Source organism: Halichoeres trimaculatus, unplaced genomic scaffold (genome assembly GCF_033239565.1).
Source record: "Halichoeres trimaculatus isolate MK-OKI-2021-1 unplaced genomic scaffold, fHalTri1.1 fHalTri1_scaffold_4, whole genome shotgun sequence".
Lineage (NCBI taxonomy): Eukaryota > Metazoa > Chordata > Actinopteri > Labriformes > Labridae > Halichoeres > Halichoeres trimaculatus.
In genome coordinates, this window is record NW_027437182.1 from 31505323 (window position 1) to 31528357 (window position 23035).

Below are 23035 nucleotides of genomic sequence, written 5' to 3' on the forward strand. Positions count from 1 at the left end.
TATTTTGATTTTGTGCCGCAGTTTAAAGCTTGGAGATGTTGTGCATGCACCTGTTTGTTAGAGAAACTTTTAGGATCATGCTCTCAAGGCTGGCTGACCTTAGGCATGCTTATTCATCAAACTCACAGGTATAACACAACATCTCACAAGCTTTAAGCAGCCCTACTTTATAGAGACAGTCACTCAATTGTAGTAAAATTAAATTAAAGAGGGGACAAAACACCCTTTTTTCCAGGTGTACAGGCTTTGATACCTTAACTTTAAAGTCTTTACAACTCAGGACAAAACCATGGACATAACTTTTCTTTCTGACAATGCAATTGTAGGGTATCCTTATGTTTCAACATGAATGTCATATGATTGATGAACTGAGCATATAGTACACCTGATCGCTGTGTTCGATCTGAACATGAACCCCATCGTTTTTGTTCAAACACGCTGATAATGACGATAAAAGAATTGTTGAGGTGATGATGAGAAATGATCTGCAGACACTTCCAGAAAAAGTAAGATAGCAGCATGAAGGATGTGGTTTCAAAGCAACTGGTGCAGAGGCATACTGTACAGTATGACTGAAAAGAGAGGCACTACATCAACAAATATACATATCATTCAGAAAACCAGTTTCTTCTTCTGTACTGTGAGGAAAAGAAACTTTTGATCCCAGAATTTTGTGCAAACCACCTCATCATCCTCTACCTTATGATGTTTGTTAGCCGGGGGAATGGTTAGGTATGACTATCCTACTCTTAAAGGGGGATAGTTTTATTCAAGTAATCTTAAGCACAAAGGAAGGAGCCAATCATTAACCACTAAATTGCCTAAATAGCCTAAACTACAAGGGGACGAGGTTTTATTATCCAGATATTTATGGAACTCATATTAAAAAGTGCAGTGTGCAGAAATTGCACGGTACTACTTATTTTTTTAGAAATATAAATGTCTTTGTAAATAAATACATGCAGAAATAAATAATAAAAGCTGTTAAATATCTAAATATATCACATTTTAAAGGAAATTCATGTGGAGTTTGAGATGAAATCGTCAGGATTAAGGGTGATGACGCTTGATTACCTAGTGTGTGTGTGTGTGAATGCAGATACCCTTGGTGCTCCTACGAGTCGCTAAACCTACATGAAATGATCAAAATGCCACAAGAACATGAAGTCTATGATGAGAACGCCATTCCCTTTGCCAGGCTGTGTGTGCTAAAGTTTCTAAGAAGTTTTAGGAACAAGAGGCAGATTACTCGATGTCAGATTTACGGACCACAAAGAAAAGAGATTATTCTAACGAGTTACACTCAGCTGTCTTTATTTTTTAACCTACGAGCATGTCTTTTAGCTGTATGCAAACCAGTTTAAACACTGTATATATAGCTGTAGAGTAGAGTAGAGAAGAATTTGCATGTTTGTCTATTTACTGATGCAAATGTAGCAGTGTGATCCTGGCCGACACGTCAGCTTCAGGTCGAAAGAAACGTCACTGCATTTTTTCAAGGAATAAATGTATAAGGCTTGATGTGTCACTTACAACAACTACAGTACAGTACCACACGTTTTGTAATCAGAGTTAAGAAACTGTTGCTACTTTCTTCTTTTTCTTCTTTCGTCCAGCTATGATTAAAACTCCAGTACAGTACAGTGACAGAAGAGCGTCTTCAGACTACGAGACTCACACTGCAGCAAAGGTCTGACACGAAATGGGCGCTTTTGGTGCCAAGGACACTAGTGAGAAACTGAGGACGTACAGGGGGAGGATGGTTGTTTGTGACTGTGTGTAGAAGGGGGGGCTCAGCACGAAGGGAGGGAGGAGGACAGGGATCTATGTACATCTCAGTCTTTGTTTCACATCCTCATCTGTCCGGCTCGTCTTCTCGACAGCTTTGACCTGAGACGCAGAAAAAAATACAGTTTCACTTCAGCTGCATGTACCAAGCTGTGTTCACGTTCATGTTCTTCTGTATTTTTACCTGATCGTTCCAGCGAGGAGAGGGTTAAACGCATACAGCCAGTCATGCATCTCTTTGTCATTTGTGGCTTGAAGCAGGATTCCACGATGTTCTGTGCACACGGCAAATGTGTTCGGGGTCTGAAAGAGACAGGAAGGCTTCTCATCAGATCTCAAATCAAAAATTGCAGTTGATCTCATGCAAACCAGCATGAAGAAATACAGGAAATGAAGAAGAGCTTTACCGAAACAGTTACTCAGCAGTTTTAATACATTAGTATTGTTATTGGCTATTTGTTTCTAGGCACCATCTTTTTGTGGCTTCCTGTTGTGTGTCTGTTTCTTGTGACTTTTTCGTAATCTTTGTATTTGGAGTGGATCATTACTTTGTGTGGCTCATTTGTTGGTCATGGACACCAAACTGGTTTGGTCTTCAGTGATATTTTTAATACTTTTTCTCCTGTGCTTGTCTGGAGATCCTACATGTAACCGTGGCTACATTGTTTACACGTGAAATCAGCTGTTAGCAGCCTGTAGCATATCAATGCTAACTGGTGCAAGGCCGGATGTTCCCCCACAAGGTGAGGAGAAGGAGGTGAGGACGACGTGCTGGTTCTCAGGTGTGAGCTAAGAAGTGACAACATCGACCTGTCCTTCCATCCATCATTATTTGGAACATAAGATCTATCTCCAATAAGATGGACGAGCTAGCTGCGCTAACCCAGCAACAGAGGGAATACCAGGGGGCAGAGTAGCATCATGCTATTCACAGACATGGCTAACGGAGCTAACACCAGACACCAACGCCACAATGGAAGAGCTTCACCTGCTGTGAGCAGACAGGATCCAGAGGGCAGAGACTGAACAAACTTTCCGAGTAACAGTTGGTTTGGTTGGTTGGTTTACAGGACAGGTTGATGTCCGGTTTGTCACAACATAAATTTCCCATAAGTCACAGAGAAATCTTTCATCTGTATTTACAGGTTTATTTCCACATATAAAGTCAGCACCAGCAGAGGTACCCTCTGACACTTTGTGTGGTTTGTATTAACTTTAAACTTCACCCTGATCAGTTTGTTGAGACTGTAATGATGACGCTTGCGCTTTCAATTAACTCGCGTGCATACACCAGCTGATCGTTAATCCTCCTCAGGCTCATACTGGAGTCACCTTTCTGCTCTCTCTGGAACAGAAGTTGTACTTTGGCTACATTTCCACTCATTCTTTAAAAAAACATCAAGAGTTTTCCTCCAGCTTTAGGTGAACAAACTTGAAAGCTTGTTAGCTTCAACCCGCTGTCACCATATGTGCCTCTGTGGAAGGGCATGTCCAGACTTTCTCTATACCTTATTCTCGTTTAAAAATTATTAACATTGTATGACGGTCATGGAAAGCCATGAAAAGGTGACATGATGGTATTTAGGGTGGCGCAATTAAAAATTTGGGTGCACCTAAATTTTGTGCTTGTGCACTTAAAAACAAAAAAAAAGTTAGGTGCATTGGTGCAACCAATGCAAAATGTTAGTCTGGAGCCCTGAATCATCTTTCTGAAAACAAAAATGATAAAGGTAGAAGCTTTGTAAAGTAGAGCTGTTGTATCGTTTGCACAGATGTCATGACACGGTAGATTGGTTTACATCTTTATGTCATTTGACTGACATGATGCAGCAGGTTGGTGGTGTTTTCATGAGCTGTTTAATATTTTGCAAAAAAACAAGCCCTCAAAGTCAGTTGATAGGCTTGTGCTCCCGCTCTGGCTGTGTCAGTGAACTATCAGCTGACCAAAGTGTAGCATGCCAGAAAATTTGTTTGACTGCCTGAATGGAGCTTATTGAGCCGTGATCTGACCCTAAGCTTTTTTTTTTTTTTTGTGTGTGTGTGTGATCTCTCACCTTCAGCATGGCCTGCTGGTCCTCGCTGTACTCCACCTGTGCAGAGGAGAGGTTAAGGATGGCCCGCTCCACAGTGTCTCTCTCTGTGTTGTAGATGTAGACGTATGGCCGCCGCACAACCACGTAGCGCTTCACCCATCCGTTTGTGTGTGGCTCCAAGAAATGGATGTAACCCTTCTTTGACACAATAGGGCTGTAAAACAAGAAGTCAAATGACACCGTGTGTGAGTAATCCTGCAGGAAAAAGACACAGATCTATTTTAGGCTGCTGAGCAGGCTCACCTGACTCTGATCTCCTGAATATCTGGGACAAATCTGCGGATTCTTGGTTTGGCGTCAGAGGCTCCATTGACAGACTTCTTCGCCTCTCCTTCCTGCTGCTTTTCAGAGGTGGGGCTGACAGCATGAGAGCGAGGTGCAGGAGGTCTGCAAGAAACAAGAAGACATGAACAAACTACCGATGAGACTGAAGTAATAAGCAGGGCTTAGCAGGGCTGCAGTCTGGAATCAAAACACATAAATAACAAACGAGTTCATCTGAGGACTGACCTGAGCTCAGCACTGCTGTAGCAGCCATCAACAAGAGAAGGACATGTGGTGGAGGGGATGATTGTGTTGAGAGCAGAGATCGAAGTGGAGTCCTTTAACGTTGTGACAGACATCTCTGAAATCTGTGAGACACACAAACACAAATATGAGCTCAAGAGGATCAGCAGACATTCTCCTGATGTTTTTATACGTGAAGGTTTTACTTCAGAGCAGAGGGACTACCTTGCTTTCACTGGCGCTGACACACACGTGACTGTATTCTCTGTTGAAGGAGTGTGTGAGCAGCCGCAAACACTGCAGAAGAAGGTGAGACTAGATCAGTAAAATCCGTCAGCAACGTAAAACTGTAAGCACTTTTCATCAAGTCATACATGGCAGAGACAGAGGACAAAATAACTCTGGACAAATGTAAGATTATCAAATATGGACTTTAGCATTCAGCGAACAAAGATGTCCGACCTTAGCAGCAAGCTCTCTCTGCCGCTCAGTGGTGATCTCAGTGCCGGCGCAGACCTCCTGGTCGACCTCAGGAGGCTGAGGAGACTCACTCAGCTCCTCAGTCACACACGTCAGCAGGGCCTCCTGGCCCAGGAGCAGCGTGGACTCCAGTTTCTCCCTCAGCAGGAGATAATGTTTGGTCTTCTCCACCTGAGAGTCGAGGAGAGAATTCATATCAGTCATCTACAACAGACAGTAGCTGCGTTTCCATTTCACTTTTTTGCAAAATAAAAGCGATATTTCTGAAGTTTTAATAAAGAATAATTGCACCTTGCCGGGGTTTCCATTACGACTAGAATTGCGCACAACTTGAGTTAAGTAAAACGTAACATCCATCCAGACGCTGCACTGATGATGATGATGCTGATTCATGAACTTTAGTGTTTTTATTCACTGGTTAAACTGTCAGCCGTGATCACGGCAACTCAAAACAGGCAGGAACAAAACACTGAAAGAAAATCATCATCTTGAGCTCACACACTCTCACACACACACACCTCCGCCCCTCCCTCCTGCTGCTCTCTGACTCTGACTGGCTCACAGCCGTCCTGATGCCTTCACAAGTGTCAGTCAAACATCTGCACTGAATATATAAATAAGAGCAGAGCTGATAAAATATGAACGCTGGAGTCTGTTTGTGTGGCAGTGGACACATACGAGGAGGTGAGTTGTTATGACAACTTGACATGTTTTTGCAGAAAAGGTCTTTCCATTGCACTTTTGCGACAAAGTTCAGTATCGAAATTTCTGAGTTTTTTTAATCTAAATTTGAGAGGTTTTTTGAAAATGTGGTATTTCCATTACCGTTTCTTTATTGCAATATTTAGGTTTTGCGCAATTCTAGGTGTAATGGAAATGCAGACAATGTTAGTCAATGATCGTTAAACCTACAGAAGACTTTCTGCAAAAGTGTTGGGGAAAAACGTGAATTAGAGAAATTACAGACTGATTTTAGTTTAAGGCAGGTTTGAGATGATTACATTCAAATCTATCGATCAAATTTCTGATATGACAGACTAAATCAGGGGGTTGGGATCGTCAGTGACAAGCTGCCTGATGCTTCTCCTCTGACTGACGGAGTCCCCCAAGGGTCAGTTCTCGGTCCCACATGATTGTGTCCTTGCATACTCTCTTACATTGGTGATGTCTAGTTGTCCTTTAAAATTAGCTTTGTCGCTAATTTTAGAACACCGCCTGGATGACAGCCACATTCATAGCCATTTGTCTACAATTACTGATCTATCCACAAGTTAAACTTGTACATAGTGTTCACACTGACATTTTAACATTAATATGACTGTGTTTTAATGCTGTGAGAGTTAGGGCTGCAGCTATCAAATATTTTAGTATTAAAGTATTCTACTGAAAGTTCCATCAATTAATCGAGTAATCGGATAAAACACATTTTTGTTTAGTTAAAGAGCAGTTATTTTTCAAAAGAAAATTTGTTTCAAGCAAGTGTAAAATCACATGACTTTGGTAATTAATCTTAAGTTTAGTGCAATCTGATAAGATATGTGACATTTTAACTAGGAATAAGACATTCTTGAAAGATTTTGACTCTTCGCAGTGTTCAGACTAAAATGATGACCCCTGCTGTTTGGGAGCACATATGGCTCCATTACTACTTGATATTTTATTCTTCATTGACCTGTGAGCTTAACTAGACAACCAGTTAGCTCTGTTATGTTTTTGTTTTTTCAGTGCCATGTTTTATAGATTAACTGCAACACTAAATGATGTAATCAACTAGTTTGCATAACAAGTCATTCGCATGTAACGGTCCAGGACGCTGAAGGAAAGAGAAAAAGCTGCTTTAAGCTCCTGGAACAAGAGAATTTTACCTGATGGGGGAAAAATTAATTATTTCTTGTTTTATTCTTCTTTCAAATTTCAGTTTTGAATTTTTGTGCTGAATATTAAAAGCAAAAGATTTCATATGTTGTCTAAACTCGTTCCTATAAACACACCAGAGTCAGCACTTATACAGATACGTATCAAAGTTTTCCTCACATCTTGCAAGAGGCTGAGCTTCTCCAGCTCCCACTGGTGATCCAAAATGAGGCTGTCACTCCGGGGTCTCCACCCAGCCAGGTTCTCCTCTCCACGGACGTAGGCCACTGAGGTGTCCAGCACCCGCCTGCGCCTCCTCTGCATACCTGGGAAAAGAAAGTCAGGATTAGGATTATGAACGTTGGAGGAGGGAGTTTAATGATAAATACTGACATTGTCTGTCTTCTCACCTGGGCTGCCAGCGTCTGCCAGGTTACACAGACTGACCTCATAGACTCCAGTCACACGGTTTCTAGAGGCAAGAAAAGACAGGGAACTTAATGAACAGAGACAACATTAGAGATGAAGTCTGCCTTTCATTTTCTGTTTTTAACTCACCCGTCTGCTGCTCGGAGGCTCCCAGTACCAAAGAGGTTGCGGATGGAGCGTGAGGCTGACAGCTTTGTGTCTCGAGAGTAAAACACCATGCAGATATCTTTGGTTATGACTGCAGGCTGGGTGCAGTTCTCCATCTGTAATCGATAAAAGTGGAATCATTTCTCACAGTAATCCTCTGGGTTAACTCACACGTCACATTAAACACTCTTAGAGCTGTCTCTGCCTCTCATAGATCCAGGACTGTACCTCCAAGTAGGCAGAGAGGGTCATGTAGATCTTCTCCCCGTATGGAGTGACTCTGTTGAGCAGCAGGGAGTTGTGCATGGAGCTATCCCAGGCAGCCTCGAAGCGGTAGAACGTCCTGAAGTTATCCCAGTGAGAGGAAACCAAACAATGAATCAAAAGTCGAAATTTAGACCACATTAGTGATCATTTCAACACTATCAATCTACTTCAAATCGATTTTTTGTTAGTACTTTAAAACTATTTCAGATGTTTTGGGGATTCTGGTGTTTTCGAAAGTGGCCCCTGAGTCTCTCAGGGAAACAACAAGAGATAGTTTATAAATCTGGTAGACTGCATCAGATGGAAGCCACAGGACAGGCTGTAAAGGTGGAAAATGAAGATGTGAGAGCCAGTATTACATGATCAACTGATGTCCACGATTGGATTTTAAGTAATACCATCTATGCATTTTGTCCAGATAGTGGTGTATTATTCCTTATAAACCAATTAGATTTAAAGTATCTATTGTAACTTTACCTTCTTCGGTGTATTTTGATCTCAGTAGGATCCTGACTGTCTTCTGTGTACTTCTAAGTATTGTTTATGTATTTCTGTTGTCTTTTTAACCCTTTGTACACGTTGTTTTACTTTATTGAACTGCAGATGGAAATCAGCAGCTTGCTAAAGCTGCAGCAACCATCCTTTCATTTTCCAAAGAGCTATGTCACTGCACGCTGTCTCTGTGAAAAATTAATCAAATCTATTCAAATGTTCTGCCATCGTGACAGCCTGCCTGGGAGCTGCCAGCTGAAGCAAATCTACTCTGAAAATTAAAAAAAACCTTCTGTGTTTTTAGTTATTTGGACTGAATTTTAATCAGATCTCCATTTCCAAAAAAAGTCATGGATAAATTCATACAGTATATAATTTTACATTGAAAACTACTCAGAAATTTGGATTAAATAAAGCATTGCACACAGTTAAAACATTGCTGTTTCAAAAGTCACGGTTTAACAAGAGTGAAAGAGAAATCTTTGCATGCAACAGAGTGACTGTGTCAATATGATATTTCAAACACAACACCAAAGAAGAGTTGGGATGACTTGAGTACAGACAGATGAGAAGAGGATGAGGCTGAGAGAGCCAGACAACATGAGGGACAGGACAGTGAAATACCTATGATCAAGTCCCCGGGAAAAACTGTGAGAAAGAAGAAACCATCACAGGAACAGAGAGTGAGAGTCAGGAAGTCTGCTGTGGATGTGGGCTTGTGTGGCTGGGATTGTGTTTGTCTTTTTTAATCATACGGTTATCTCATCACGTGGACAGTGCCGGGAAAAGAACAGCTCGCTCAAAATTAAGATCATTTAACAAAAAAGAGGAAAGTTAAGATCCACGCTATTTAACCTTTGAGCCTGCAGTGACAGTAAAGCTCCTGTGAGCAGCTTTTAGCTGGTTATGAATCAGATTTCAATTAAACTGGTGTCTTTTTATAAACTGAAGGAAACCAAACCATCAGCATAAAGATAAAGTCAGTCATACGGTTAATTTAACAACCTGTAATTGCTTTGGGGGGGGTTCAGAGGAGGTGATTTTTAACAGTGGGATACAAACCAACAACCACCTGGGGGTCGCAAAACACCATTCAAAATCAAGAACTGTTTAAAACTGCAAATATCATCCAGATAGTAGTTAAATTTTGATATAAAACTCAGGCCCTTTTATTATTATTCTTTTATGTCAGATTTATGATTGGCCACTCAGTATAATCCCACAGTAGGGGGTAGCTGGTCCCAGGTACTTCAGAGGTCAAAGGAAGTCTCCATGTTTTTTCTGTATATTCCACAGCAGAGATTCACAACTTTCAATACGTTTGTCTTTTGAAAGGATGCTGAATTTTTCAGTATTTGCACACTGGAAACAAATCCTCCAAGAATGACAGCTCTGTCCACAGGGGGCACCGAAATCAACAAAAACCAAAAACAGGTTTTCTGCAAAAGCTTCATTGAATATCGAATAACACATGGCCATTTCATTCATTCATTCATTTTCTGAACTGCTTTTCCTGTTCAGGGTCCCAGGTGGCTGGAGCCTATCCCAGCTGTCATTGGGCGAGAGGCGGGGTACACCCTGGACTAGTCTCGAGTCAATCACAGGGCTGACACAGAGACAGACAACAATTCACTCACACACTCACACCTATGGCCAATTTAGAATGACCAATTAACCTGATGAGCATGTTTTTGGACTGTGGGAGGAAGCCGGAGAACGTGTAAACTCCATCGGTCAAGCTGGGAAACGGACTGGTAACCTTGCTGTGAAGCTGCAGCGCTAAGGTTTCCGTCACCGTGCGCCATATGGTCGTATCTTTTAGTTATATTGACTTTTGTTTTCTTTCTGATATACAGCTAATGTTCAAACTTTGGCGCCCCCTAGCGAAAATCAGTCACTTCTCTTTTCTCTAATCTTGTCCTGCTAAGGTGTAGGTGGTGTTTTCTGCAAGAAAATCTCCTGATGTCTGTAAAATAAAGTTAAAAGAATTTTGTCTGATACCTACCTGGAGAAAGGGGTTAAAGGTATTAAAACTACTGCTAGAAACATGTATGAATAGTATTTAAATTTGTTGTTCACGAGACAAACATTAGACAACAACTTCTTTGAAAATTCAACTCACAACAAACTAAAACCACGATTATAGATGTAATTTTATGCTCTAATCATCCATAAGTTTACATTAAGGGCTTGTTTAAAACTGTAACGATAATCAACAATGTCACTGATGGACTTTATGTTGCTTTTTCAGGTCATCACAAGGCACCAGTTTAAATTTCAATCCATTCATAACCAATTAAAAACCCCCATGCAGCGGCTTTAACAAAAACAATTTCCCCTTTCATTAAAATGAAGTGATCACACGCTGAAATTAGTTATTTTTCTGGCCTGCATCCCGGTACAGCCTGATCCAAACATGAGCTGTGTGAGGACACTTGTGTTTCTGCAGCCATGAAAACAGACTCATTTTCTTTGGACTGAAGTGACCTACAGAGGAAGCGAACAACGTGTGACCCTGAAGACAGCTCACAGTTCACTCCATGGTGAGAAGAACATGTTGTTGCTCTGCTTTGATAAAAGAAATTCAGAGCAGAAATGGCCTGTCTTCAAAGGAACATGAACTAACACACTCACACCTTCTTCCTTGCAGCAGAGAAACTCTTCGCTTGCTCTACAAGGAGGCAATTTCCTCTTTGCCCTGCCCCAACATGTGCCTCTCCGTGTTTTACTGCCTCCTAAAAGCGCCGCAGCCAGGATTGAAGTCATGCTGCTGGCGTGACATGTGAGGGGCCGTTTGTTTCTGGTGTCTGGCAGAGTTTCACCACGGGTACAAGAGATTTAGAAAAATATTCACAACATCGCAGCAATTTTGGGCAACGTGCTACTGCTGAGGTAATGGTTCACCGGATTACATTTTAATAGCTGCATTTGAAAGCTGTGCCAGTGCGAGTACTGTAAATGATGTGATCCATATTACAGCGCTGGAGTAATCATGTTCCTGTTAATATTTTGCGGCTGTGATGGGAAGTGCTCTCTGGCTCTCGAGATCAGGGTTAGCAAACAAAGTCATGTCCAAAATGTTACTCTGCTGCAGCACTATGACAGAGGGCTGAAAGTTCAGTAGAGATGGCAGATGATACCTGAGCTCTGGGGCGTGTTTACGGCCTGTTGGAGCTTGTATCTGTTAAATGTCCATAGGCAGGGGACATGCAAAGCTTTAAATGTCAGCAGTGTTCTTTTAATTTGAGGGGTTTGAGAGGACTTTCTAAATCACACTCTGTGAGCTTTTGTGACGCGCTGGCTCAGTGGCATCAGTCTGGGTAGCTGCACCTGTACGCTTAGCTTGTAGGAGGTAGCTCAGTCTTCAACAGAGTAACGAGGTAAAAATACTTTGTTACCTTACTTTGGTAAAAAAAAGTTTGGTTAGCTTTACTTAAATAATTTTGTTTCAGTCGACTTTGTACTTCTACTCTCTACATTTTCAGGCAATGTACTTTTTTTTCTCCGCACATTTTAAAAACAGCCTCACTACTCCTGTTTCATTCCAGCTTGTCATCGTTCAAAAAGACAAACACCAAAAACAGTAGAAACCTATCCTATCACTGAAATCGCACAATCAGAAAAAGTGATTTTGATTGTGGATGGAAGAGATGTATAAATGTAACACCATTCCAACACCCTATTGGTTTGTACGAGATCTATCACACCTGCTGCACATGACCCCCCCAAGTTACTTTTACTTTTATACTTTAAGTGGTTTTGAAACCAGTTCTTTTACACTTTCACCTAAGTAAAAAGCTTGAGTTGATATTTCAACGTCCACAAAAGTCTTTTTAAACCCTAGCATCTTTACTTCAACTTCTACTTGAGTGATGAATGTGAATACCTTTGCACCTCTGGTCTTCAAGTCCAAACAGGATGCTTCAGTTTTTTTTTGAAAACTGTAACTTGAGATATCAACTGAGCCGTCTCAGAGTTTAAAGAGACATGTCCTTTAACAGAAGCAGGAAGACGCTGCAGCAGCTCAACTACAGTGTGCCAAGAGGGACAATAGAGCAAGCTATTAGGAAGAAAAACATTGGTAACTACAGACCTTAAGCTCATTGGTATTGCTATTAATGCTGACAGCCATATTTTAAAGTAATCAGCTAAATGAGACTATAATGCATCTCAGCAACTTTCAACCACCACACAAACAGGGGAGGAAGCTGGAAGACATGAGCTGAAAGACGGACTTGTATAGCTACAGTAAAAAGGCTTCTTTATGCCCTAAACTAAATGTCACTTCTTATCAGGACTACCTGTCTGTTAAATTTCTTTCATTACCTAATTCTTTTGTTTTCCACTTCCTGTTTTATTGTGTTAACTTGTCCCTTCTCTTTCATTCCCCTCAAGTTTCTCCTTCACTCCTGATTACCGGGTCACCTGTCTCTTTACTCCCTGTTATCCATGTTGGTTCCCTTCTTCCCTTCACTCTCTGCCAGATTATCACCAGTGCTGTAGTTTTCTGATTCCTCAAATAAGACCTGTCTCTGATTCTTGTCACTGTTCCTGCCTGTCAAACTCTGCTTGGCTGATTGGACTAACAGAGTATCAAACCCTTTTCTGATCAAAGACTCTCTGACTCCTGCATTTCAAGTCCTCCTGTTTGAGCTTTTGACTCTTCAAACATCCTGGACTGGATCTGTTAATATTTGCAGGGTGTGGTGATGCTTCAGATAGGCATAAAGAGAGCTGCTATAAATGCTTTACACCACCAGATGTCGCTGTGTTTGCTGAGTCTGAAGCTGAGAGTCTTTTGAGACACAGTTACATATAAAGCTTTGGGGCTTAATCAGGTTTCCTCCACCCATCACAGAGTTTGATCAGTAATTTGTTTCTAAATATAGACTACCTCGTTAAAAACATGCATGTCTTGACCGTCAGTTGTTTTCTGATGTTTAGTTTCTCTATTTGCCTTTTGAAGTGATTTTGATAGAGTGTATTGATTGTTAAGGTGAAGTGTAAGCTTTGGGATTTTCATCAAGTGATGTCTTCCCTCTGTAGCCTGAACATCACTTTTAACACCATAATCTTTTATAAAATATAAATCCAGCTTAGCCTGCACTGCCTTTATAAAAGCATGAATATGCAGTTTTTATCTAATGCATGTGTATGAAAGTACAGGACTGATCTCTTTGCCTTTATTGATTCAAATGAATCCTGTTGCAACTATGACCAACTACCGCCCTCTTCTGACCAGTAGTGCTCACACTCCATGTGCAATTTAATCAGTTCTGTTGAGATTTTTTCTGCCTTAAAGTAACAAAAGAAAATCAGATAGCAGGAAAACTAAATTTGAAGATTTTAAAAATGTCTTGTTTTAACCCAAAATGTCAGATATATTCCCTGTACAACGTAAGCTTTAATAAATGCTCCAGTAGCAGCTGCTGAAGAGGAAACAGAGTCTGATACTGGCCCCACGACACCTCCAGCAGAGACACAGTCAAAGACAGTCCATATGAAGCCAAGCGAGCCATGCAGAACCCTGCTCTTTAAAAACCACAGCCTCAAACAGCTCAAACACACACCCAGCGCAGCGCCCAGAGGACCAGGGTCATGCAGATCCACGTCCCTCACGTCTTATGAGGGGGAGAAATAAAAAGAGGTACAGATAAAATGCTGACAGTGATGGCAGAGACAGAGACAAGGGACAGGAAACCACTGAAGTCAGAGGAGAAATGATGAATGGATCGACAGGGTGTTAGAAAGATGGAAGTTGTTTCTGTGTAACTTAAAGAGCATGAGGAGAGAGGCAAAATAATATACCTAGGCATGTCCGAATCAAGAAACTGTCTGCAAAAGCAAAAAACAACATTCAGTTAGTGGACAGGGAGGAGAAAAACGTTAGCATCCATGTTTACTCTGTTGTTAGTCTCTGCATGACTGAGCAGAAGCCGCTCTGGACCGCAGCCTGACCCTGTGCTGAGGCCTCAGACCAGACCAACAGTGAGAGCTCTGACCACAGGGGGGCAGCACGGCCGTGAAAGAAAGGCTGGTCAAGCAGGGCTTCTGGACAGTGCTGCATGGGGCGTTTAGCTGCTTTAGATTCAGTAAACTCAGGTCCAGGTTAGGGTGTTGCTGTTGGAGTTAAGCATTTTGGAGAGGGATTGGGAAAGCAGAGCAATTAAAGCAACAAGCCAAAAACAGGCGGTTAAAAACGGCACAAATACACAACAGTTTGGTCAAATTCTTCACTGGGAACATGAAAATTTAGGTTAAACATTTACAGAAAAGCTGCTCTTAAATACCAGTATACAATTTAAAAATTGTCTCATTCTACCACTGATTAGTTTTTAAAAACAAACCAAGAATGAAGTTTTCATTAAGGGGCCAGGGGTCCTAGGAGAAAACTACTGCTCTCTACTGGCTGGTTGTAGTGATGACAAACCATAATACATTGTAAAAAACTGAAATCTTATCAAGTGTTTTTGTCTTACTTTCAGTAGAAAATACCTTTTTAGACTTAATATGAGCCACATTCACATGACCAACCCAGAAAAATGTCTGGTTTCAAGTTAGTTAAAGACAAAAACAAGGTCTAATTTATTTGTAAGAAGTTAAAAAAAACAATCTGCCAATAGAACAAAAGAAAATCTACTTGTATTGAGACATTATTCGAGTTTTAGGCAAATTTTCTTGTTCCATTGGCAGATTTTTTTCACTTGCTACAAGCAACTCAGACCTCATTTTGTCTTTAAACAACTTGAAAAAAAGACATTTTTCTGGACTGACAAGATGAATGTGGCTCATGACTAGTATAACAAGACCATTTTATTTAAGATAAGAGAAAATGCTTGATAGGATCTCAATTTTTTGCAGTGTAAGTTACAAACCATAATATATATAAGGCCTGTCTTTTAATCATAAAATCCTTAACAAAGAAAATGAAATCATTTAAATTTCAATACAACATTATCAAACTCTTGGTCTGAAATTTCCATATTTTCCAAAAGTTGTGAGTTTGATTCAGAATCAACTTATTGTAACACAAGACCACCAAAAACACAACTTCAGAGTTTTTAAGTTGAACATTATTGACACGATTATCTTAAAATTCGCACTTTAGATTGGAGTTTGTGATTCTTAAAAGCACTGTGAGGAGTTCTCATGTGAATTTTGGCAACCTCCTTATTTTCCAGAAAGAGAACTGCATTTCCCATGAGCACCGTCACCCACTGTTAAGCGCATTTGTGATTTCACATCTTCTTTTTAATAAGACATATCTTTGTATTTGACAACTTCTTGCAAGAATGATGAGTTCATGATATGTAGCTACACAGATTTAACTATAACGTAACAAAGACTGATCTTTGTAAAGTCTGATTTATTATCACTGGCTTGCTTGCAAAGTCGAGCAGACATTGATTTTGATGTTATATCCTGGCATCATGCTATGTACTCCTGTGTCTATACAAATGTAAAAAATAGCATTAAAATGCCCATATTTTAACTCTTTCGTCTTCAAAAACAGTGAAGCATGAACAGGTTGGTGTAAAAATTAAACTCTGTTCATAGACATTTTGGTTCATCACCTAGCAAAGCCCTGGTTGGTGAGTTTCTCCGTCTAAAATGACATCAGGACAGGAAATGTACATGACAAAAAATCATGGAGAAGAAGTTATCTAAAGAGAAAAAAAAACTCTTGCTTGCTAAAATTACTTTTCACTGACAAACTTTACCAGTGGTGTTTTATTCAGCGACACCTCAGGGTGGGTGCAGAATTATGACCTGGCTTTTTATAGAGTATCTGACACAAACACAAGTGAAAAATTTAAGAAAATATGGATAAAAAATAACCACACTTTACTCTGAAGCATCAGCGTAAGAGTGATATTAATCCAAATCAGTAAAAACTCCTCACAGTGCCTTTAAGTGTCAACTATCATTCTCAGGATTCACTACGGTGAAGATGAAATGTTTTATGTTAAAATGCGACAGATATATTAACTCTACATGTGAATGTTTATCAGTGATCTTACTCTACTTGAAGTGAAACATGCTCCTGGATAAGTAAGAAAAACTGTAAAAAAGTGAGTTGAACTGTGTTAAATGCTTGTTTTCTATTAAAATGAAAGAGCCTGGTTAAAATGTGTCTCCTTGAGTCTAAAAGCAGGTCAGTGTTGGGGTTAGTGTGTCTAACGATGGCAGAGGGATGAGACAGGTTAGAGGTGAGGTGATAAATACAGTGGGATGCAACATGTAGGTGTAGTAATGACAATCAGACGACATTAAGCACAGATTAACACCAAGGAGGGTCGCACAGCCAGCATGGACCAGTGAATGTTTCAATAACTAACAACCAGGCAGAAAGATTCACTTTAAGTCTCTCTGGATCTTTACGTTTATCCCCCTGACAGTGAAAAGAAAAGTGAGTTTGTGCAATCACAATAATAGAGTTAACAAAGCAAAGTAGCGCCATAAGGTTTGCTGTAACAATCAAGTCTTCAGCCATGCTTCTTTTCTGCACATGTGCAGCTGATCATCATGCCATGCATCTGCCCGTTAGCCGTGTTCCTGTGCAGGAGCTGTGTTAGCAGAGCTACAGTCAGGTCCTCAGCTACAAACACTCAACATCACCACCAGCATGTTGCTCCAAACTCAAAAGACTTTCAACAGGTCTTCAACCAAAACATTGAATCCATATTATTAGACAAAGATTCATAATCAAATTACAAACTATTTAATTAATAATAAAGAAAATCAAATCTCTGCATCAATACGTACCGGTCATCCTGCATGGGTCTGGCGTACCCAGCAGACAGGATGTTCAGAGACAGAATGTTGGGGTCAATGATGGTATCGTCTGCTTCAGGGGTGTTTCTAAGACGTCCTAGAGAGGAAACAGAGCACCTGTTAGGACAGCTTGTACCAGAAAAAGGAATTTCAATGCAGATACACTATTTGATAATCACTGGCCACTATCCAACGATTATTTTTACAGATCCCTTCCCCCTAAGGACAGTATGCAAAGTTGCTGTAGGTTAGTTAGACCTAATATGCACATGGATAGTAAAAATGGAAAGTTAAATTAAATGTTATGATATTTTGGAAGTTCAAGAAAACAGCTTTCTGAATCCCTACAACCACCATCTGGCAGTTAAATGACACCACAACCAGGGTGAAAATGGTGAAAACCTTTAGAAATTGAATTTCTAAGATGAGCTAGTAGTCACAGAAATGATTTGATTTGATTTGATTTGATTTGACCCAAACTCACCCACAACCAGCTCACGAATGTCCCTCCACTCCATGTCTCCTCCTGACTCGTGGACGATGGTGACGGTGATTCTCCTCTGGAGACCCTGAGGTTTTGAAGGAAGGACAGACAGGACAGAAATTTAAAAATGTAAAGAGATATGGTTGTGAAAACATTGTTGTGCTTGGTAAAAATTCATTTTCACAGCAGGTAAAGGCACTTTAGTAATTTATCCCCTGCAGTGATTGCACCAGAGCAGAAACCATGAGAGCATCAACTCATTAAGGAAAGCTCGGTGCACAAACTTTAATCAAACACTGTTACTTCGTCCATAAATAACATAACTGGACATGAAGACAAAATTGCAGAACCCTGATAAAAAAGCACTGAATTTACACATTATACATGTCCTAAAAGGTCAGCTGAGCTTCATACAGTAAATAGTTTGCTCTGAAACAGTTTTCCATTATGAACTTTAACATAACACTGATTTGACTGAAACTCAAATCTCTGGTCAGCACGTTCTCAATAATCTCCTATTCATTTTAAACAATTTTGTTTTAAAAGCCAACCAAAGTGCTGTACAAAGAAACAAAAGCAGAACTACAAACTTAGAGATTAAATGATTAAGAGCAATCAAAAGACAAAAGGACCAACTAACAATTAAAGTGTTGAGGCAGAGAAAAATTCTGAGAAACCACAAAAAGGAGAAGAGTTAGAAAGTTTCTTGGCTTTTGGCAGATGCAAAATTTTTTATCCTAGCTTATTCTCACAAAAATTTCTCAAAGTGTAACATATATTTAGCAGGGCTGGGATGATATGCTATTCTCATGATTCGAGTCTATTAGAATTCTTGGGGTGTCAATTCAATTTAAAATGCTATCTTTTGATATTTACGTTTCTCGCTTTTTTTTTTTAGTTTGCTTTTCTCAACACCATGGGACCATGGTAAAAAGATAAATGACGATAAAAATTTCTACAGACCATATCAGGAGCCATATTTCCCCATAAAATGCACATCAGAGATCCGGAGAGAAACATTTGGTAAATTTTTTTCAATCAAGTTCATAAACAAAGACTGAAATGAAGAATTTAAAATTCGAGAAAAAAAATGGATTTTTTTGCAAAGAACCCGATTTTGATATTGGCAAACAAAAAATCCCATTATATATTGATATTTTTTTGTCTTCCACCCCTAATGTTTAGTGCCATAGGCTACAGAAGACTATTGTATAAAAACTGAGACTATAGGATATAGACTGAACTCTCTTAAGGAAGCTGAGTTTAATATGACTCTATTTCATTGACCTAATTAAAAAAAAACAAGTATTCCAACAAATGAGCTCCAGAGAACCACTATTTTATCATTGACAGCTTATCACTCATCTTCTCTGATCAGTTACAAAAGAAATAATTAGTTTATTATTCATCTATCTCTGGTGATTTAACCAGTATCAGCCCATGTAAACGTATCAAACCAACCCCATGTTCCAAAACGCTGTAATAAAGCTGCTCAGCATGTGGTTAACAAACCTGGTGCAGCAGGAAGGTACCGTGGCATGGCATTCCTCCTCTGTGGTCCACCACTGCAGGGATGTAGCTGAAAAGACACAAACACTGTGCTCAGTTTGCTGGAGACGTATATGAAACCCACTCTGTTTACGGGGCTCATTCTGTCTCTACTGATGTAATCTGACAGATTACAGACTCTGGACCCAGCACTGGGTGTTTGAGAGAGGGTGACCCAGGATACTCACTCCCCGTTGGCCTCCAGCTCACAGATCTCAAAGAACACCATCAGATCGTATTTGCAGTGGCAGGGTCCAGCCTGCGGGCGGGTCATCGCTGTCAGCTTGGTGGCAGGAACTGTGCAGAAACAAGGAGAGAGGAAGCGTGTCAGAGAGGAGAGGGGGCTGAGGAGGGCAGACTAGTTTCTAACAGCAGGGAGCAGCTCTAACCCTACAGAGGAGAGACAGGGATGAAGAGAGGAAATCAGTGATGCAGGGGAAAGAAAAGAAGCACTCAGGAGCTCCTTTCCTTCAGCAGATTAACGCTACTCAGACGACCTCCACTGAACAACAACTAAACATCCCATGAACTTACAACGAAGTTCAACATGGAAAAGGAGTTCTGCCAGCTAGTGAACACATCGACTGGGACGCCACTTTAACATGTTGAATTTCAGAGCATGGCTGTGCTAGTCTTTGATTTTAAGACTGTCTTGATCTGTTTCAGACAAGAGGGAGGATATCTATTGCTGTACCTTGTTCCTCTTTCCTCATCTATAGAGTCAAGAGACAGTTGTATGAACATCATGCTGCACTGGAAAGGACTTCTAAACTGTAGAAAGTCATGGAAAAACCTGCAATCGTGATGATGGGTAAGAACTTTGCTTCTGCGGCGTGAATGACTTGATAGGAAGATGCTTTAGTTTTGACATCAGAGATAATCAGACTTCACTTGTTGCTGGATAGAGACTGAAAAAAATAGAGGTAAGCTAAGCAAATGTTTATATTGCACTATTTTTAATGTAAATCTTTCAACTGCATCAAATATTCTGCATATAACTGGAAAGCTAATCATTATTTTATGCTGCACTTGCATTTTGTTGGTATTTTCGGTCCATTTTTTCGTTTGCTTTTTTATTTTTCTGTACTTTTCTATTTTATACATTTTCAATTTTATTTAGATTTTAATTTTCTTTAAATTGAATGTTTTGAATGCTTCAGTTTAATCAACTAATGGGTTTTTATGTAAAGCACATTAAAGATGCTACGAGGAGGATCTGTTTTAATAGCACTCCCTTGCCACCTTGTGGCCTGGAGTCTTCGCACACTGTCATAATTTACTCTTGGCGAGGTGGTGTTTGTTCTGAATTTAAATTGAGATCAGATCGAAACAAATTTTCTTTGTTCAAGACGACTTTTTACTGGATACAATGCACTGAGGTAAGGTATTCATCAGTACAGTTACACGCTGCTACGGTTTGAAACGTGACATCAAGCAAATGTGGTAGTAGCTGACTATATGTAGCGTGATTAGCAGCCTGGTGCTTGAACATATCTGTAGGCTAACATGGCAAAAAGTAAACACTGTCAGTTTGTAAGTAGCTTGGTAGCTGTCTATATTTAGCACAGCTGGCAGCTCTGTGCTCTAAGACATGTCTGTAATGTATATCGTTAGTGAACCCTGGTTAAGTCCTGCCAGTCATCTACCAAGCAGAGCTAACGTAACCTCACTCTTCATTTCATTGATAGACTCTCAAGTTTGAACAGACCACTGCAGAATAACTGCTGACTGTGGGTTGGAATGAACATTATCACAAACAGTTTAGCCCCTGTGTTACAGAGTGATACAGCCTGAGCTAAAGGCTAATTAGTCTTTAGCTCAGGCTGTATCACTCTCCCGTTTATCTTTCTTCTGCTCTTCTGTCCTTTTTCTCTCTGACAGTTAGGCTCCAGTGTCCACCATCACTACAAAATTAATCACAGAAATCGTTTTCAGCAGAGAAAAACACTGATCTTTGTGTTTTATCTCTCATCACTACTAAACTTCATCAGCCAGCATGATGCTGTCATAGAGACTTAGACGTGCTGTAAATTAATCCAGTCCTGGTCGACCTGAACCGGAAGCTAAGAAATAGCAATATAAAATAACATGTAACCAGCAATATTAGCGCTGATAATCTCATTTTGAAGTGTGAATTACGATCAGGCATATATCTAGAAAAGAGACTTTTTTAAGATAACTTTCAAACTACTCATAGCCCTTTTTGAGTTGCCTTGTGTATGAAATATTTGTGTGTAATTGTGTATGAAGATGCCTTGCCTATGCATGTTCCCAGAGGAGTCGCCCCCTACTGGCCATCAGGAAAGAGCGCAAGTTCAAGGCACTCCTGCTGTCACTTTGGAAACTGAGGATCTATGTTTGTTTCTTCTGGAGCATCCATTGTTCAAGCAGAATTTTGATATCCAATGTATAAGATGTCACATTTTATTCAATGTTTCAATAGGTTCGCGCACATAAGTACCGTTTGAACAAAGTTTATTTTAAAGTTTAAATGTAATTTCATTTAGTCTGGCTTTCTCCTTTAATTATTTAACTGTTTTGTGTTAATTCCCTTTCTTTTTTGTTTCTATTTAACCACTATAATGCAATATCGCTTTATAGAAGCTCAAAGAGGGAACTTAAAGGACAATCACTCACGCAGGTCAAAAGAAAACACACAGTACACCAGAGAGCCGATCCAACTGAATCCTGACGCTGACAGACTGCTTTTATATCAATTTGATAAAGTTCCTTTAAAAATCTTAAATCTTCCTAAAGTCCATTTCTCAAAAAATGAGCCTTGCTGGAAGGACTCCTCTTGTTTTGAGGCTTGTTCCTTCAGAGTCAGGTGCACAAGAACAGAACAGCACCTTGAAAGACTTCAGTGTTAAACACAAGATTCATGCCTGCTCAAACTTGTACAGCCTCATGAATAAATCATTCCAACATGAACACTTGATATAAAAAGTCTCTCCGTCACAGGATTCTCTTGGATCCGGCATCAATGACCAACCCGGCTTCTGAGCTTTAATAACTGAACAGATAGACGTGGGTGGAGCTGTCAGCTGAGCTCGCTCATTTACTTCCAGCAGAAAGGAAGCAGCCAAGCCGGCAGCAGACAGAGCGTGGCCCGACAGCGAGTCCACCAACGCCCCATTGAACACATCTGGGACCAGGTATCGGATCAGCTCCAGAGATTTCTCCCGCTCCGGCGAGTCGTCAGAGTCAACTGCTCGCAGCCAACAACATGAAGCTGAGATGACGTGACCCGCAGACAACACAAGCTTTGACAAAGACGATTGAACATGAATACATCAGAGGAGATCAGCAAACAGTGAGTTACCTGGTTTGGAGAGAGGCATGACTCGGGGGAACTGTCTTCTGCAGGGGCGGAGTGGACTGTTGGTGGAAAAAGGGACCGTTCATGAAAACAGTATAAAACACATTCTATAAGACTGATTTTAAGGTTTCATAGCCAGGTACCTGATGACATCTTTGCAAAGTGGGAGGAACGGTTGTTTCTGATAGTGTCCGAACACCTCGAACACTATGGGCTGAGTCTTGATGTAGTCAACAAAGGACTTTGTAACTTCCACAGCAATCTGTGAAAGCAGACAGTCAGATATAAGAGTGAGTTAGTGAGTGAGAAAGACATGGCAAAATGTATCAATGTGCACATCTGATGCCTCTCACATTCTGCACGTGGTAGAAGCCGAGAGGGGGTCCCCGGCCGGTGTTTTTCAGGGGCTCGGTGGAGAAGGCCTCATCATGTCGATGGATGAAGCTGTAATCAAACCAAACAGAGACACATTTATATGATATACTGTCAAATGAACAGGATTTAATTCAGCAGATCTGAAGTTTGCTCACTTGAACTGGCAGAAGATGTCAGCGTATTCTGCAGAGATGCTGGACGCCTGCAGGACGGTCACCCTGAAGGTGAAAATATTACCAATCTTTAGATGCTCCAGGGCAGCTTCAGATGCTCCGTCCAGTGCGGCCTTCAGAGGATTCTCCGGCTCGTCTACGCCGCCTGTGAAGTGTGCAAAACACAAATCAGAGGGAGAGTTTAGGTGGAAGAATGTCAATCTCAGTAATGTCAACAATGCTGGAGACTGTGTGGTCTTGTTGATGCCAATCACTCCCGTATCTTTTGGACTCTTTGGGTTCATGTTTGTGTTACTTTGAAAAC

General features: G+C 40.5%; 1 protein-coding gene across 16 annotated transcripts in view; it reads right to left on the reverse strand.

The window, feature by feature from the left end:
• Positions 1–1312: 1312 nt before the first annotated feature.
• The window catches only part of kif1aa (kinesin family member 1Aa), a 76317-nt gene continuing 54594 nt past the window's right edge, over positions 1313–23035 (reverse strand). For 8 of the 16 annotated variants that reach the window (XM_074668057.1, XM_074668050.1, XM_074668049.1 and 5 more), the window contains 20 exons: positions 22714–22876; positions 22537–22627; positions 22327–22445; positions 22187–22242; positions 19053–19161; positions 18829–18895; positions 17317–17401; positions 16824–16929; positions 13866–13892; positions 7527–7641; positions 7281–7414; positions 7133–7194; positions 6903–7048; positions 4851–5039; positions 4614–4685; positions 4392–4513; positions 4125–4268; positions 3843–4035; positions 1973–2091; positions 1313–1890 (listed from right to left, as the gene is read on the reverse strand). In XM_074668057.1, coding sequence (XP_074524158.1) covers positions 1848–1890; positions 1973–2091; positions 3843–4035; positions 4125–4268; positions 4392–4513; positions 4614–4685; positions 4851–5039; positions 6903–7048; positions 7133–7194; positions 7281–7414; positions 7527–7641; positions 13866–13892; positions 16824–16929; positions 17317–17401; positions 18829–18895; positions 19053–19161; positions 22187–22242; positions 22327–22445; positions 22537–22627; positions 22714–22876 — 2162 coding nt within the window. In that variant the 3' untranslated portion in view covers positions 1313–1847. Of the gene's footprint in view, positions 1891–1972; positions 2092–3842; positions 4036–4124; positions 4269–4391; positions 4514–4613; positions 4686–4850; positions 5040–6902; positions 7049–7132; positions 7195–7280; positions 7415–7526; positions 7642–8681; positions 8706–13865; positions 13893–16823; positions 16930–17316; positions 17402–18828; positions 18896–19052; positions 19162–22186; positions 22243–22326; positions 22446–22536; positions 22628–22713; positions 22877–23035 lie in introns of all 16 variants that reach the window. The other 8 variants (XM_074668059.1, XM_074668054.1, XM_074668048.1 and 5 more) reach the window with 2 other exon arrangements.